This window comes from Carcharodon carcharias, chromosome 9, assembly GCF_017639515.1.
Source record: "Carcharodon carcharias isolate sCarCar2 chromosome 9, sCarCar2.pri, whole genome shotgun sequence".
Taxonomy (NCBI): domain Eukaryota; kingdom Metazoa; phylum Chordata; class Chondrichthyes; order Lamniformes; family Lamnidae; genus Carcharodon; species Carcharodon carcharias.
Genome location: NC_054475.1, coordinates 52,802,196 through 52,820,431, shown reverse-complemented (window position 1 = coordinate 52,820,431; position 18,236 = coordinate 52,802,196). Strand labels below are relative to the sequence as shown.

General features: G+C 44.7%; 1 protein-coding gene across 8 annotated transcripts in view; it reads right to left on the bottom strand.

The window, feature by feature from the left end:
* mical1 (microtubule associated monooxygenase, calponin and LIM domain containing 1) overlaps window positions 1–18,236 on the bottom strand; it is a 108,621-nt gene that overhangs the window by 41,555 nt on the left and 48,830 nt on the right. For all 8 annotated transcript variants that reach the window (XM_041195375.1, XM_041195380.1, XM_041195374.1 and 5 more), the window contains 8 exons: window positions 17,681–17,807; window positions 15,150–15,231; window positions 13,502–13,649; window positions 8,734–8,924; window positions 8,507–8,616; window positions 7,724–7,882; window positions 6,363–6,543; window positions 3,010–3,098 (listed from right to left, as the gene is read on the bottom strand). In XM_041195375.1, the coding sequence (XP_041051309.1) occupies window positions 3,010–3,098; window positions 6,363–6,543; window positions 7,724–7,882; window positions 8,507–8,616; window positions 8,734–8,924; window positions 13,502–13,649; window positions 15,150–15,231; window positions 17,681–17,807 (1,087 nt within the window). The remainder of the gene's footprint in view (window positions 1–3,009; window positions 3,099–6,362; window positions 6,544–7,723; window positions 7,883–8,506; window positions 8,617–8,733; window positions 8,925–13,501; window positions 13,650–15,149; window positions 15,232–17,680; window positions 17,808–18,236) is intronic.

The following is an 18,236-nucleotide window of genomic DNA, read 5'->3' as shown; positions in this document are numbered from 1 at the left end:
TACCACTGAGTTCTAGTTTACAAACGTTCAATGTTCAGGATTTTTAGGATGATGAGGTTTCCCTTCCCACCATCCGAGGAGTTGGGGGAGAACACATCCCTGCCCCGCAGCCAGTTAACAAGCATTAATTGGCTAGAGGCAGAATTTCTGCCCTCACTCAGGAGGAAGTCCTGTCTCAGGGAAGTGCCGCTCAAGAGCAATTAAGGATGGGCCATTAATGCTGGCCTCGCCAGCAACGCTAACATCCCATGAATGAATAAGAAAACATCTGATTGGCCAGCAGCTCCCTTGCCCCTGCAGCGTCAGAAGCTGCAGAGGACAGGACTGGGACTGCAAGCATTTCCCAGAGCCAAGTTCCTAGGATTCCATGACTGGTAAGTGTGGGGATCTTAGGGTGGGAACGGGAGGTGAGGCCCTGGGCTGGGGGAGGGGTGGGTGTTGGTGGAGTGGCCAAAGGGGGGGGACCTCCAGAAGCCAGTCCTTTTTGGAGGGAGGAGTGTGCCGAATGTTAAAAGGCTGTTGATGGGGTGTGCCCCCTTCCCCCACTTTCCCACCCGACGGCTGAGCAGGTTGACTTTTCGGGCTCCCCCCCACTACCCCTGAACACCTCCCGTCAGTCTGAAAATTGAGGCTGGGCAGGAAATGGCCCTTAAACGGTCAATAATTGGCCACTTAAGGGCCTCAACTGGGGCAAGGCCGGTCAGGCTACCCTAGGCCTCACCCACCCATGAGTAAAATTGTGCGGAGGTCGGGACAAGCAGGAATCTGGTAGGTCATCCGAGAAATTTTACCACCACATCTACAAACCCGCCGGCAGGGGAACATAAATTTCTGCCCAATGTTTTTATCTCTAATTCCAGGCCTAGATCATCATTCCAGATATTTATCATCCTAAGTAAAGAACTGCTCACTGTAGTACATGAGCACATAATCTAATCTGGCACTTCATCGTCAGAGGTTTTTCAGGTAACAATTTAAATTGATGTTGAATCTATGTAGTCATACAGATCTTAATGATTCAATGGCACATTTGAAAAGAAAAGCACAGAGCTCTCACTGAGTCCTGGCTAACATTTATTCCTGAATGATCAATATAAGAAAGTTTACTTGGCCATCTGTCTTATATAACATCCTGGGGGGGATTTGACAGGGTAGAAGCTGCGAGGGCGTTTCCACTTGTGGGAGAGACTAGAACCGGGGACACAGCTTAAGAATAAAGAGGTTTACTGTTTAAGATAGCGATGAAACAAGTCTTTAATCTCTCAGAGGGTCATTAGTCTGTGGAATTCTCTTCCCCAGAAAGCAGTGGAGGTTGGGTCATTGAATTTATTCAATGCTGAATTAGACAGATTTTTGATAGACAAGGTAGTCAAGGGTTATGGGGAGCAGATAGGAAAGTGGAATTGAGACCACAACCAGATCAGCCAAGATCATATTGAATGATGCAACAGGTTTGAAGGGCTGAATGTCCTACCCCTGCTCCTAAGTCCTATGTTCCTATATTGCTTGTGGGATTTGGCTGTGTGCAGGTTAGCTATTGAATTTGCCAACATAACAACAGTGACTGTGCTTCAAAAGTAATTCCTGTGAATCAGGTTGAAAATGATCTCAGATATGAAAAAAATTATACAAATACAATTCTCCCTTTTTCTCTAATTTAATATATTTTACATTTCCCTTTTCTAAAATTAAATCTTCTGGTCGTACTTGCCTTAATTTGAATTAAAGGAAGAAGGAAAACTCCCTATCACTGCAGTAGTCACTGATAGAACATCTACTCTGGTTCAGGCCATCCATTGCTGGTCTCCCACTCTACCTCATGACTCTTTAACCCATTCACAAGCTAATACTAAATCTGAAATGTCAGGAATAATCTTTTTGTTGGAGATGTACTTCTGAAATTATCAGAGTAACTGGAGAAGTAAAGTTCTAGCAGTGCCTGGGAACGCTGCTCAAAACATTCACCTGTATGTTTTCTCTATTGATATTGACCAGCCTGTTGTGCATTCCTAGCATTCTTCTTTTGGTTTCAGCTGTCCAGCATTTACAGTTCTTGCTTTTTATTTGAACAGACAGGTCTCCCTTCACCTGGTGCACAGTGTTGGAGTCCCGGTATAGTCAGGTCTCCCTTCACCTGGTGCACAGTGTGGGAGTCCCAGTATAGTCAGGTCTCCCTTCACCTGGTGCACCGTGTCGGAGTCCCGGCATAGTCAGGTCTCCCTTCACCTGGTGCATAGTGTCGGAGTCCCGGTATAGTCAGGTCTCCCTTCACCTGGTGCACAATGAGGGAGGCGTGGTATAGTCAGGTCTCTTCACCTGGTGCATAGTGTCGGAGTCCCGGTATAGTCAGGTCTCCCTTCACCTGGTGCACAGTGTTGGAGTCCCGGTATAGTCAGGCCTCTTCACCTGATGCATAGTGTCGGAGTCCCGGTATAGTCAGGTCTCCCTTCACCTGGTGCACAATGTGGGAGGCCTGGTATAGTCAGGTCTCCCTTCACCTGATGCACAGTTTGGGAGTCCCGGTATAGTCAGGTCTCCCTTCACCTGGTGCACAGTGTGGGAGTCCCAGTATAGTCAGGTCTCCCTTCACCTGGTGCACAGTGTGGGAGTCCCGGTATAGTCAGGTCTCCCTTCACCTGGTGCACAGTGTGGGAGTCCCGGTATAGTCAGGTCTCCCTTCACCTGGTGCACAGTGTGGGAGTCCCGGTATAGTCAGGTCTCCCTTCACCTGGTGTAGTGTGGGAGTCCCAGTATAGTCAGGCCTCTTCACCTGGTGCACAGTGTCGGAGTCTCGGTATAGTCAGGTCTCTTCACCTGGTGCAGAGTACCAATATTTATGAATGGATAAAATCTAGCCTTTTAAAGTTAAATTCTCATGAAAGCACTAAAAATGGTGCTAAGAAGATTACATCAGGAAAGCAGCCAGACAGAGGATAATTTCACATTTAAAACAGAAACTAGCAGATTGTGATAACTCATTTGGCATAATAACTGAAATTATTTCACGACCTTGTTTTTGGAGTTTTGAGCTGTGTCTTCCCATTTATTCTGATTCATGCCAAACAATCCATTATAGTGAAAAGTGCAGTAGAACTTTCCTAAGGGAAAAGAGTAAGTGATTAATCCTTCCTTCATAAATTAATTTCTCTACTCCAATATTCTATCAAAGCAACTTCCACATCCTCACCTTCTGAAGATTTGGGGGTTTGACGAATTCTGTAGAGAGAAACTGAGCTGGTAGGTCTAATTGCCTGTCTGTGTATAGTTAGTTGATCTCAGCAGTTGGTCAATTGGAACTGACCACAGTCCACTGGATGCAAGAGATGGTGGGGTAGTGGTAGTGTCACTAGACTAGTAATCCAGTGACTATGGGTTCAAATCCCACTCTGGAAGTGGGAGGAATATAAATTCGATTTATAAAAATGTGGAATTGAAAGCTAGTCTCAGTTATGGGACCTGTGACAATTGTTGTAAAAACCCATCTGGTTCGCTAATGTTCTTTAGGGAAGGAAATCTGCCATCTTTACCTGGTCTGGCCTAGATGTGACTCCAGACCCACAGAAATGTGGTTGACTCTTAAACTGCCCTTTGATATGGCCTAGCAAGCCACTCAGTTTAGGGGCAATTATGGATGGGCAATAAATGCTGGCCTTGTTTGTGACACTCATGAAAGAAAAAGATAAAACATGAGTTCCTGAGCATCATACAGTGATCCTGGCATGGCCACATGTATGGCTGTTAGATAGAGGTTGGATCAGGCTAGTTGGTGAATTCCTTCCTCACCCATCAAATTGCCTGAAAAGACTCTGGGTTGAATTTTCACATTGGGAGCAAGAGTTGGGATGGTTTAGTCATATGAGTTATACAGTACAGAAACAGGCCCATCATGTCTGTGCCAGTTATCAAGTCCCTATCTACTCTAATCCCATTTTCCAGTACTTGGCCCATAGCCCTGTATGCTATGGCGTTTTAAGTGCTCATCTAAATATTTCTTAAATGTTGTGAGGGTTCCTGCCTCTATCACTCCCTAAGGCAGTGTGCTCCAGATTCCAACCACCCTCTGGGAGAAAGAATCTTTCCTCAAACCCCCTCTAAACCTCCTGCCCCTTACCTTAAATCTATGCCCCCTGTTTATTGACACCTCTGTGAAGAGGAAGTTTCTTCCTACCTACCCTATCTATGCCCCTCATCATTTTCTGTACCTCTATCAGGTCCCCCCTCAGATTTCTGTACTCTAAGGAAAAAAACCCTAGCCTATCCAGTCTCTCTGGCATCCAAACCCACCCTCAGGGGAAACAGTCACTCAGAATTTTGACCAGGGTGCCTTCTTAATCGGCATGGAAACAAGTACCCTGTCCAATTAAGGATGGTAGGCAGGCTCTCAAAGTTGGAGGGCTAATCAGGGGCCTTCCAGCTTCTGGCTGCAGTAAATGGTAAGGAACTGAGGAGGAGCTTCAACAAGAAGTTCAACTGGAATTTTTCAGCTGGCCTCAAGCTTCTCGGCGTGCGGGGGGGAAGATCATCTACCTGGAGGTGGACACTCAGTGAAAGGCCTGGGTGCCTCTTAGTCACTTTAAAAAAAATTGAAAAACAGAGAAGGCAGCCAGGCCACCACTGGACTGGGTGGGGAGAGGGCAGAGCATGGGTGGGTTGTTGGGTTATGTGGGTGGTGGGGTGGAAATCCCACCGTCCTTTGACGCTCATCCAGGTAGACAGGGAGGGCCTATAGGCCTACCTGGGCTGACACCCAGGCCTGTCTCTGAGTGTCCGCCTCCAGGTAGTTGATCTTCCCCCCTAAACATCGAAAAACTGGAGGCCAGCTGAAAAATCCTAGATGACCTCCTTAAATAACCATTAACAAGGTTCTTAAGGAGTCCAATTGGCCGCCCATCTCGTGTGGACGGGTAGCCCTGCCAGCTTCGAGTCTACTTCAGCCAAAATGACCAATGCCGGAAACGGGGCTCCTGTATTTTCAGGCCCTGTCCATCTTCGTTCCTGACTTATTGGTGGGGCCTCAAAATCTTTGTCCTCAGATGTCTGGCTTGCACATCAACATGGGTTATTACTGAAGGGTTACTGGTTTTAGTTGAACTTCACTCCAGCAACAGAATGGACAGGGATTTGGTAAAGGATTATTCCCTGCTATTATTATCAATTATTGATAATCGCTGATCAATGTTTGTGATTAACTCAGTGACAATCTGAGGTTCTAAACAGCTTCACTTTCCCAAAGCATTGAAAATGATAAAATGAGAGAGCAAAGAGGAGGTCATTTGGCCCATTGTGCCCATGCTGGCTCTTTGAAATTAGTCCCTTGCTCCACATAGCCCTGCAAAAAAGATGCAAGGCAGTGACAGAAGATGAGAGGGAGAAGAGGCTGCTCCAAAGCCTTTACCCTCAGTTGGGGGAACCCAGGACTGTTATTGCTTCTTATTTGGGCCTACCACCACCTTCAACAAGGCCTGGAAGAGGCGCAGATGGGGGAGGACTTTTCTGGACACCTGGTTGCCTCTATGTCCCTGGCAGTTAAGCTACGGGCAGCTTTGGTCCCAGTGAGTGCAGGGCAAGTGAGAGGAGGTTCAGGTAGGCCCTCACCATCTGCATGGTCTATAATTCTCTAGATTAAGCCTGTCTTAGTTTCAATTAAAATCCCAAAATTATATGAGTTTACCTCATGGAGGTCCTGGGACAATTTGCACAATAGAAATGGCACATTGGTAATGTAGACATTACTTCTTAGAAATTGGCAAAACTCCATTGAGGATGAGTGCAGGGGCATTTTCTTTACATCAAACTTGTGCTGCTCATCACATGTGCTGAATGCTGACATTGAATTTAACATTCCCCAGAGCTTAAAAGCCATCAAGTTTCATCTTAGAAAGTATAAAAAACATCCATTGTTCTTCCTCCAAAACAAAATATACTCAATGTGGAACAATACAAAGCTGGACTGGGTGGTACAAGGGTTAGATTCTAGTCTGCTATCGCAGGGGCCATTGTTTAAATTTAGCCCAAATGACAAGATGGAAACTCTCCTAGTGGTAAGCATCCCTATGTGAACTAAAATAGGGCAATCTTAATCCAGTCTCTATTGGGCATGGACCTACAGCACAAAACTAACATGATATCAACTGACAATCTTGTTCAAAGAGACCATGGAATGACAAAAAGTCTCTCACATGCACTCCTTCTGAGGTTGGGGCTGAAGTGTATTGCTGAGGCAAGGCAGAGTGAGCTTCATTCTTCAGCAGTGTTCTACTTGACCTGGACTCCATGTGGTTGTAATGAAATGCGCTGCGGTTCTCTCACCTTAACCATCACAGAACTGACTCATAAAGAAAATGCCTGTGACGGGTACTTGCCATCTCCTCTGTTGAACGCGTAGTTTCCGAGGCGCAAGGTGGTGCCACACAGGTCACACATAAAGCAGCCTCGATGGAAGAACTGGCTCTCGGCACTGACGCGTTCCACCACGTAGACCCGCTTCTTACAAAAATAGCACACCTCACTGCTGCTGGGGCCCGCTGCCTGTCTGAAGGAGCCCTGAGACACAAAGGTCCAACACACATTCAACATTAGCATGAGGCACACACACACACATAGGTCCTTTGCATCTTACATGAATATATATACATTATACCCTGTAATCTACATACTGTGCACCTCACCATATATACACATCAATATGACATTTTTGATCAACAAGGGAGTCAAGGGTATGGGGACAGGCAGGAAAGTGGAGTTGAGGCCGCAATCAGATCAGCCATGATCTTATTGAATGGCAGACCAGACTCAAGGAGCTGAATGGCCTACTCAGGCTGCTAATTCTTGTGTATACAATGTCATGTTTGTGTATATTATATAAAGTGTACATTATAACATACTCATACCTTTATATCTCTTGTCTGTTATATACACGGATAGTGACAACCAGTCTAAGACAATAAATTTAGGCTCCAGTTATGGGAGTGAATTTGGGACGCTGCTCACTTTGATTGGGTCGGTAACTAAAGAGCACTCTAAGACAATCGAATAAAGAACAATGGGGAAAATGAAGAGTTTTTTTTACGCACCAGTTGTTTTCATTTGGAAAGTACGGCCTGAAAAGCAGATTCAATAGGTGGTAGATTCTGGGTTAGTAATCCAGAGGCCAAGGCTAATGCTCTGGGGACAGGGGTTCAAATCCCACCATGGCAGCTGGTGGAATTTAAATTCAATTAGTAAATCTGGAATTGAAAACCAGTCTCAGTAATGGTCACCATGAAATTATCATCGATTTTCTAAAAACCCATCTGGTTCACTAATGTCCTTTAGGGAAGGAAATCTGCCATCCTTACCTGGTCTGGCCTCCATGTGACTCCAGACGCACAAAAGTGTGGTTTGCTCTTAACTGCCCTCTGGAATGGTCTAGCAAGCCACTCAGTTCATGAGCAATTATGGATGGACAACAAATGCTGGCCTTCCCAGCGATGCCCACATCCCATGAAAGGACAAAAAATGTACTTGCAAGGAAACATTTGTAGGTCTATGGGGAAAGATGGGAATAATTAGATTACTCTTTCAGAGGGGCATGTTGGGTTGAATGGCCTCCTACTGTGTTGTATGACTCCATGACTCTATGAAGTACACATATTTGAAATACAGGAGCAGGTGGTTGATATATCCCGGAGCTCAGGGATCATATCTAGACTGGGCTGTAGATTTTGGATGCTGAAGCACTGACCTGTCTTTTAACATCAGCCATTTCCTCCTCGACCTTTTCCTGTGGCTGTTCTGCGTGTGAGTTGATGCTGTCACTGTTCCACTGAGAACGTGCTGACAATTGGTCAGCAATAGCGTCATCGGGGTCTTTCTTCAGCAATGGTTCTTGCTCAGCTTCTGACTAAACACAGATTAAGTTATTTCAGTGTGAGGTTCTGTTCATTAAATCTATACAGATATGAGGCTGGATTTTACTTGGAGGCGAAGGCCTCCGCCCACCGGTTGAAAAGTTGGGGTGTGGAGTAGGCGAGCGCGCGTCTGCCAGCTCAGGAAGTCACAATCGGATATAATGGTCATCGAGCAATTAATTGCCTGAAGTTGTGGTTTCGGCCTCCATGTGGGAGGATGTCCCGCCTCTAAGAGCTGCTAGCCATTCAGGTGGAAGGCAACTCTCCAGTTTCAGCAGCGCCACTAGGAGCAGTGGCCACTGCTGGAACTACAATCAGTCCCCAATGAGGAGCCATGGAGGGTGGACCGGAACTACGTTCAGGGTGGAAATCACAAGGCCAGTTAGGCAGGCCCCAGCAAAGGGGGAGGTGGGCAGTGCCGCAATTGGGAAGCTAGCGGATACTTTCAGCAGAGGCGGCCCCTTCTGGGTGGTCTTCCATAAAGCAACATGGTGCCCAATCAGTTGAGACCACAAACTCATGCCCTCAGCTAGGGAAGGCCATTAATTGTGGTTGAGAATTTCATGGCCTCTGGCAGTCACTAGGTCTCAAAAGCTCCCAGGAATTTTTTTTTTTACCAGTGAGCGTCGTTTGTTGGCCACGTTTTTCCGGAGAGTACTGAGGAACAAGAGAGCCGACTTGGCTGATGACATGGTCATTATCTTCCTTCTATTGTTGTCTTGGAGCTCTGAGAGAAACGAAGGAATAAGAGATTTTATATGTAAACTGGGATCTGCAGTGTAATTCAGGATTATTCTGAGATAAGGGAACATCTGAAACTCTCACATATCAACATGAAACCCACCAGGAGATAAATCCTTGAAGAACTCGTTGAACTGAGTCAAGTACATGAACATACTGAGCTTATCAGGGCTGGTGGAATCTGCCATTTCTCTTCCAGTCATGATTGGTGAGATTCCAAATTCCTTTTCTGCGATGTTGAAGGCCTGTTGATTGTTTTCAGCAGCAGATTCTTCTTTCAAACTCTCAAAGTTACTGGAAAGAAGGGAGAGAATTCAGTGCTGAGGTTTCCCTACCTCCCCCATTTTAAATGATTGCATGATGGCAGTGACAGATGGAGTCTCACTTGTATGGAGCACAGGGTTTATATGTTATGTAGCTGTGCCATGTGATTTCTCAATCTATGCTTTCTGCAAGCTCTGGTCTCCACAGGGACCACCAGATCTCAGAACCAAGAACACTTATTTCAAGTCCCTCACCTTACTGGCCAAATGTGTGACTAGGTCACCTACTTAAAAGCCTCTGTCAGTATTAATATGTATCCAACTACTGACAGTAACATAGAATTTTTACTTATTAATTTTTTATGTAATGTCAACGTTGCTGGCTAGGCCCGCATTTGTTTCCCACCCCTAGATACCCTTGAGAAGGCAGTGGTGAACTGTCTTCTTGAACCTCTGCAATCCATGTAATGTAGGTACACCCACAGTACTGTTAGGAAGGGAGTTCCAGGACCCAGCGACAGTGAAGGAACGGCAATATATTTCCAAGTCATGATGATGAGTGACTTGGAGGGGAACTTCCAGGTGGTGGTGTTCCCATGCATCTACTACCCTTGTCCTTTGAGGTGGTAGAGGTCACTTGTTAGGAAGATGCTGTCAAAGGAGTGTTGGTGGGTTGCTGCAGTGCATCTTGTTGATGGTATACACTACTGCCACTCTACGTCAGTGGTGGAGGAAGTGAATGTTTGTGGATGGGATGTCAATCAAGTGGCTGCTTTGTCCTGGTTGGTGTCAAGTTTCTTGAGTGTTGTTAGGAGTCACAACCAACCAGGCAGACGGAGAGTATTCCATCACACTCCTGACTTATGCCTTGCAGATTTTTGGGGGTCAGGAAGTGAGTTACTTATCACAGAATATTCACAGCTTCTGGTTGGCAGATTCTGTCTATGTGGCCAACCCTCCTGGATTGTTGTGGAGTCTCGTGGAACTAAAGATTAATCTTCTGGACTTCATTTTTGGGGGTATTTGTATCTCCTGTTTCACTCCAGCTGGCCTCACAATAAATGACATGTGTGCAATACACCCTGGATACAATACAGCCCTGGTGCATGCACACCTTGGTATGACCACACAATGGACTGAGCTGTTTTTGAATCTCAGGTGATCATGGGTTTTGCAGTTGCCATTATTAACTGATTTATATATCAGACAACCAATGACAGGGAATAACTTGGTTGCTTAGCCCTAAGTCACAAACCCTGACACATTGCTGCTGTATGTCTACAAAGGTAGGCACTGATCTTATAGATTCATAGACGTTTACAGCACAGAAGGAGGCCATTCAGCCCATCATGTCTGCACTGGTCAACAAAGATCTGACTACACTAATCCCATTTTTTAGCATTTGGCCCATTGCCCTGGAAGCTATGGCAATGCAAGTGAACATCTAAATACTACTGAAATGTTACGAGAGTTTCTGACTCAACCACCCTTTTAGGCAGAGTGTTCCAGACTCACACTACGCCCTGGATGAAAAAAAATTTCTCCTCAACTTCCCTCTTAGCCTTCTACCTCTTACCTTAAATCTATGCCTGCTGGTTATTGACCCCTCTACTAATGGAAAAGGTGCCTTCCTATCCACTCTATCTATGCCCCTCATAATCTTATACACCTCTATCAGGTCCCCTCTCAATCTTCATTGCTCCAAGGAATACAACCCCAGCCTATGCAATCTTTCCTCATAGCTCACTCTCCAGCCCAGGCAGCATTCTGGTAATTTCCTCTGAACCCTCTACAGTGCAATCATACCTTTCCTATAATATGGTGACCAGAACTTCATGCAGTACTCCAGTTGTGGCCTAACCAGCGTTTTATACAGTTCCAGCATAACCTCCCGGCTCTTGTATTCTGCGCCTCAGCTAATAAAGGCAAGTATCCCATATGCCTTCTTAACCACCTTATCTACCTGCCCTGCTGCCTTTAGGGATCTGTGGATATGCACACCAAGGTCTCTCTGATCTTCAGTACTTTCTAGGATCCTACCATTCATAGTGTAAACCCTTGCCTTGTTAGCCCTCCACAAATGCATTACCTCATACTTTTCCAGGTTGAATTCCATTTGCCACTGCTCTGCCCACATGACTAGTCCATCGATATCCTCCTGCAGTTTATGGCTATCCTCGTCACTATTTATCACCCTACCAATTTTCGTGCCATCCGCGAACTACTTGATCATACCCCTTACTTTAAGTCCAAATCATTTACGTACACCACAAGCAGCAAGGGCCCCAGTACCGAGCCCTGTGGGCCCCTGCTGGAAACAGATTTCCAGTCACAGAAACATTCCTCTACCATCGCCCTCTGCTTCCTGCCTCTAAGTCAATTTTGGATCCAACATGCCATTTTGCCTTGGGTCCCATGGGTTCTTACTTTCTTGACCAGTCTGCCATGAGGGAGCTTATCAAAAGCCAAACTAAAGTCCATGTAGACCATATCAAATGCATTTTCCTCATCAACACTCCTGGTTACCTCCTGAAAAATATCAATCAAATTTGTCAAACATGACCTTCCCTTAACAAATCCATGCTGACTATCCCTGATTAATCTGAGTCTCTCCAATTCTATCCCTCAGAATTCTTTCTAGTAACTTCCCCACCACCAAGGTCAGACTGACTGCCCTGTAATTTCTTGGTCTATCCCTTCTTCCTTTTCTTGATAATGGGACAACGTTAGCAGTCCTCCAGTCCTCTGACACTCACCTGTGGCCAGAGGTGACTTGAAAATTACTGCCAAGACTCCTGATATCTGTTCCCTTGCATCTTTCAACAGTCTGGGATACATCCCATCCGGGCCTGCGGATTTATCCACTTTTAAGGCCGCTAAACCCGCTAGTACCTCCTCTCTCTCTCTATGTTAATTTCCTCTTAATATTTTACAGTCCTTCACCCTGATGTCTATATCTGCGTTGTCCTTTTCCATTGTGCAGACCGATGCAAAGTATTCATTGAGGACTGTACTCACGTCATCCAGCTCCGCACACAGATTACCTCTATGGTCCCTAATTGGCACTTCTCATTCCTTATTTATTCTTTCTCTTTACATATTTAAAAAACCCCTTTGGGTTTTCCTTTATTCTACCCACCTTTCTCATGCACTCTCTTAGCTTTCCCAATTTCCTAATAATTTCAGTTTTAAGTACCCCTCTGCACTTTTTATACTCCTCTAGGGACTCATCTGCTTATCAGTATGAAATTACAAAGTGCTCTACTGAGAATCAAGGAAATGCGGACGCACTTTCCAGACTTCCATTACGCCACAGCTCCACAACCCGAAGTGAAGTCATTGCTTTCGATATGAACCAGATAGACATGTTACCTGTTAAAATGAATCTGCAAACCGCCTGACCGATTTGTTCCTGGCTAAAGCGGGAGGAGGAGATGTGATGTTTGTCTTTAACATTTATGCTTTTTTGTAAAAGGACATTTTCGTTAAAAGGAAGTGCTATATTAAAAAACCTGCCAGTAGGATGTGCTAAGTCCGGGATGTATTGCCCTCTGATATACAAAAAAGAATAAGGGAACCTTCCGGCTTTTACATTGGAAGCTGGGGTTCAGAAGCAGGTACGTGTGTGTGGGCTTGCATTCTGAATTGTTAAGAAGTGAGATAGTGGGAAGGGCATCTGATGAAACATCTTGGAATATGGTCTAATCAGAGTTTCCAAACCAGCATGTGGCAGGTCATCTATAGGCCAGGCTCCATCGACTTTACTGGTGTCAGCCTGGTTCAGTTGATGGCACTTTTATCTCCAAGTCAGCAGGTTGTTGGTTCAAGGCTCACTCCAGAGGTTTAAGCATATAATATGGGTTGACACTCCAGCGCTGTACATAAAGCAGACTCCCCAACTTTCCTGTACTCAATGTACCCAGGTGATCCAATAATAGCCAATGGCGTGGAAATGCTAGGTAGTGCTCCCAGTTCCTCCATCACCCAACAATACCCAATAAAGATTAACTGGTCATTCATTAAGTCATTATGGTTTGCTGTGCACTAATTGGTTAATGCGTCTGCCTACACAACTAAATTTCAAATGAATTCATTGGCTATAAAAGGCCTGTGGGATGTCCTGAGGCCATGAAAGGCACTATATAAAATGCAAGTTCTTTCAATGCAAATCTTTTCCCTGTAAATCTCAAAAACAGGATTCTAGTCCAGACAGGTCATAGGGTAGAAGGCAGACAACAGGTACCTATAGCCGCTGATACACACAGACAAAAGAAAGGATTTCCATGGCCCTTCACAACCTAAGGATATTCTAACCTGCCTTATAGCCACATTGTGCTCTAGAAATACAGTCACTGTGGTAATGTAGGCTGACATATAAACCAATCTGGGCTCAGCAAGATTCCATAAACAGCAATGAGATTAATGATCAGATAATCTGCTTCTGATGGTGACTGAGGAATAAATGTTGGCAAGGACACTGGTTGCACTGGTGACATGATTTGCTGGCCTTGTGGTTTGTTGGCACATCAGACCATCATGGTACCAAGAGCAGATAACCTCAAAAAAGGTCAGAAATATGAAACCTATTATTAATTTGTAGGCACTCACATAAGGCCTGGGCGAAAATGGTGGATAAGCGCACACAAGGCCAGGCCACTCTTCCAGGATGTTGTCAGGTCGACCACCTTTACATTCTTGTAGCCTTCTGTATGCTGTTTGCACCAACTCAGGAGCTCTTCATATCCTACAACAGAATCTGCAAGAAAGGGCAATGGTCACATTCAGCCTTCAGTCAGTTAAAGTCATGTTTGAGAACAGGATGGGTACCCAAAGCACCCTCTGGTACTGATTGATATGTCGTCAACTTTTCTCTAAAGCACGACACCTTGCGAAGAATTATGTTCAACATATTTTCGTTTTCATCTTTTACTGAACATTGCTCCTTTGGCGGCTTGGTAGATAAAGGGATTGTAAATGATTATCAGATGTGGTGACGCAGTGATTAGAGGCCCTGTCTCTAAGCCAGAAGCTGCACGTTCCAGTCTCACTTCACGACTTGGTGATCAAGGAAATTGCGTTCATAACATGGCCAAACAGGTGAGTATCAACCTGCTAAACCTTCCAACACATGCAAATGGCAGGCAGTAAGAGTGGGAGAGATTCATGGTCAGCCATGTGGCGGAAAGAAAATTGGAACCTCTACCATCACTAACCATAGTTCCAGAATGCAACATACATGTAAAAGCATTTGTCGGCGCAGCAACTTAGACACCTTGGGGTGGAGGGCCGGTTGGATGAGAGGTGAGGATCAGAATAATGCCAACAGCATGGGGATTGATCCTCGCTCTGGCTGAGGCGGACTTGGGACTTGTCTCTTTGCCCTACCCGTGGTTGCGTCCATGGCACTTTGGGTTGGATCTGCCATTGGGCAGAGAATAGAAGAGAAAGTGTTTAACTTTTAGGTAACACAGAATACATAGGGATGCACGCACATATATACACACATGCATATGTGCAGCAGATGAAATTCATCTTGGGCAGCATTGCTGGTTGGACAGTAATGAATTGGTACCAGTTTTAAACTTGAAGTCAAACTGATAGAAAACCATGCAAGTGTAATGGGCTGCTGACTCACAATCAACAGTTTTGAGCTTCTTCCTAAGACAAATTTCACCCCCCAGTATATATAGGTGTTAAACACCTCTTAGGAGTCCAAACGTAAATGAGGATGACTGATGTGCATCAACTGGTTGAGGTTGGCTAACACAGCACAGACCAAGCACTGAATTTGGACTGTTGAGTTTAGCTCTGTTACTCACTGGGAAAATGGTATGTACAGTACGAAGCAAGCACTGCGGCAGAAGTGGAAAACAATAATATGATCCTGGAGCTCAGCAGAAGGCTTGCCAGCTCTGTGTGTTTACACAGGGAAAATCAACCAGGTTACCAGCTCCTAGGTACTATCTGTTGACTATCACTGGAAAAGGAGCACAGGACTAGGTTCGACTGTGGTGTCCTTTACTACACGGTGACCTGCCAACATTCACTGCCCTGACAAGAGTCAGACAAGAGTCAACTTGAGCCAAATACCAGAGGGTGGTTGCCCAGTGTACTGGTAAAGAGTAGGCACCATGATAAGGGATAAAATTGGTAATAAAATATCACACAGAAGAATACAATTTTTAACATAAATGTCAAGAATTCAAACAGCGCTTCGATTAGTTCCATTGAGTCTGTTTCTTCTTCAGTGTTTTACCATTTCGTAGCATTTTCCCCTTTGTCTGGCTGGCGTCCTTCTCTGTAGCTATGGTTCCTCCTACATCATACAAGTGCTGCACCTTAAATAAAGAACATAGTATATAGGTAGTTCCGGGTCTCAGGCTGTTTCATAATCAACTTATAAAACGAACCAGTTAGAAACACCTCTGTTCAGCTCACAAGCATGACCCTGAGCTTCCTGTCGCTTGCCATTTCAATTCTCTGACTTGCTCCCACCTGATATTCCTGTCCTTGGTCTGGTACGGCACCTCCATCTTTTGACTCAGCATTTTACAGCTTTCAGGACTCAACATTGAGTTCAAGTTTAGGTCATAACCTTTCCCCCCATTTTGTTTTGCCAGTTAGTTTTTTTCCCTTGATCACTTTATTTTAAATTTGGACAGTTGCTATCCGCCATTCACACCTCATCTAGACACATCTTTTGTTTCTTTACTTGTCCCATGACCAATACCTTTGATTTTTGTAGTATGAAACCTCTTGTTATCGAGGCATTCAAAAGGGAATTAGACATTTATTTGAAAAGGAAGAATGTGCAGGATTACGGGGAGAAGGCAGGAAAATGGCACTAAGTGAAATGCTCGTTCAGAGAGCCAGTGCAGACTCGATGGGCCAAATGGAACTCCCTCCCTGACAGCACTGTGGATTTTCCTACAACAAAATGACTGCAGCAGTTCAAGAGGGTGGCTCACCACCATCTTCTCAAGTGCAATTAGGGATGGGCAATAAATGCTGACCTAGCCGGTGATGTCCACATCCCATGAATGAATTAAAAAAATGGCCTCTTTATGCGCTGTAACAATTCTGTGATATCTCCACCCAATCACACATCTTCCCTTCTGTTTTCATTCCCCCTGCCTTCCCCCTCTCACTTGTTTAAAACCAATTATATTCCTAACTTTCCTCAGTTCTGATGAAAAGTCACAAATCTGAAATGTTTCTCTCTCCGCAGATGCTGCCTGACCTGCAGAATATTTCCAGCATTTTTTGCTTTTATTCCAGTGTCTATCTGTTTTGCTACAAGTCGGGTCATCATCAATGAAAGTGTTTGAAGAGGCAATCGATGGTTGTGTGGAAAAGGTAGTGAAGGAAGCAGAGATGTGGCGAAATTAGGATCGACAAATAAAGAGCTGCCATTGTGAACAAACTGGAGGCGAAGACTCGATGGGCTGAGTGGACTACTCCTGTTCCTTTGTGCATCATCAGGCAATCATCATTCTGGCCTTGGTTCATGCACAACATTTTTATTTGGAAATAGGTAGACTGCTAGCAGGATAAAAACAGAAAGTGCTGGAAAAACACAGCAGGTCTGGCAGCATCTGTGGAGAGAGAAAGAGAGCCAATGTTTTGAGTCCAATATGACTCTTCTTCAGAACTTTGGTAGTTTGGCACTACCTCTGCCAAAAATGTACCAAAGAGCCAAGGATCTCTGTGCCAAAGCTACACACAGGATCAACTCTCACTTCCATTTACTGGTAAAAAGTAATTCAAAGTACATTCATTGATAAAAAGTGAGTTCTAAACATGTTTCAGTGCTGCACAGCCAATGATAAACCTCAGGAAGTTTATGGGATGCCGTAATGGTGCAAGCCCTCAATTTGCCATCAAACCTCATTGTCTGTAAATCTGCATGATATCCTTGCAAAGAATGTGAAATATTATCAGCTGAGGCACCACAATACAGACATTCAGCACTAGGTCAAAGGTCACCAAACCAGGTCAAATGTTGTCGAACCAGGCTATTGCATCACATGCTGCCCATTGCCCCGATGCAGGGAAGATCCTTAATTGTAGTGCTGACTGCACTGGAGCACTGGGGTCATGAACATCACAAGCACATCAGCATGTGCAGAAACGTAGGTGACACTCCCCCCCACTCATACCTACTTTTAAAGTGCACTTTATTTTCCCTCATTGTGCGAGGGTCTCCCAGCATTACACATCATTCTATCATTCTCTCGCTGTGAAGGCCCGCCAGCATTCTGTGTCAGTGGGGTTGGGGGGGAGGGGTAGCAGTAGCTTTTGGAGATCTGATGGTAACTTCCCTCCCTTAGGAAGAGTCATAGGTTCCAAAGGGAAAGGAAGTTACGATTCAGATCCTAGCAGCTGAGACAAGGAACTCATCACATGGTCATCTGCCACAATTTATATTTTAACATAGTCATAAGAACATAAGAAATAAGAGCAGGAGTAGGCCATATGGCCTCTCAAGCCTGCCCTGCTATTTATGGCTGAACTTCTATATCAGCTCCACTTTCTAGTCTGATTCTGAAATCCTTAGATTCTCTTAAAATCTATGGCTTAAAATACTATCAACCAAACACCCCAACCCCCTGGGGTACAGAATTCCAAAGAGTCAGAATCCTCTGAGTGAAGAAATGTCTCCTCATCTCAGTCCTAAATGGCTGACCCCTTATCTTGAGGCTCACATGCTGGTGATATATCCTGATCCATTACAAACACCTTCATTAATGGTGAGCTTTATGGCAGAGCATGTCAATAGGCACATACCTGGTTAGGTTTCAAGTAACTGAGGTTGAGGTTGGGATATCGGGTGAGTGGGTCAATACTGTACTGACTAATGTTTTTGTTTGTGTTTTCAGGCGTAGTCTGAGACAACAGCTGATAAATGCTCTCCCTGGAGAAAAACATTCAATAAGAAAACACTTGAAAAGAGGACAAGGCAGTCACTGAATTCAACAAACTGAATAATAGAGGATATGAGATTAGATTTGGTTGGTTATCCTTTAAATACACTCAAAGCCTCATGAGATTGAGGTACTAACCACAGCACAGCTATCTGTGATCAGTGTAAAGCCTGAGTTTGACCAATAACCATTTCTTAACAGCTCTTCATCTCTAAAGCTCAATGAGCTACTCTGAGGCAGCCTCATTTCTTCAGTGCTGCCAATACTCAATTTGCTCAAAAATTCTGTCCTCCATGGCATGGAAGTTTTTTTTAAATGTTCACATTTCAAAAATAAAATGTTTACATGTACTAAACACTCCCACAAATTCCCAGGCTTGCAAGTAAATCAGAAGTGTTGTTTAATCAGTTTCTTTTCTC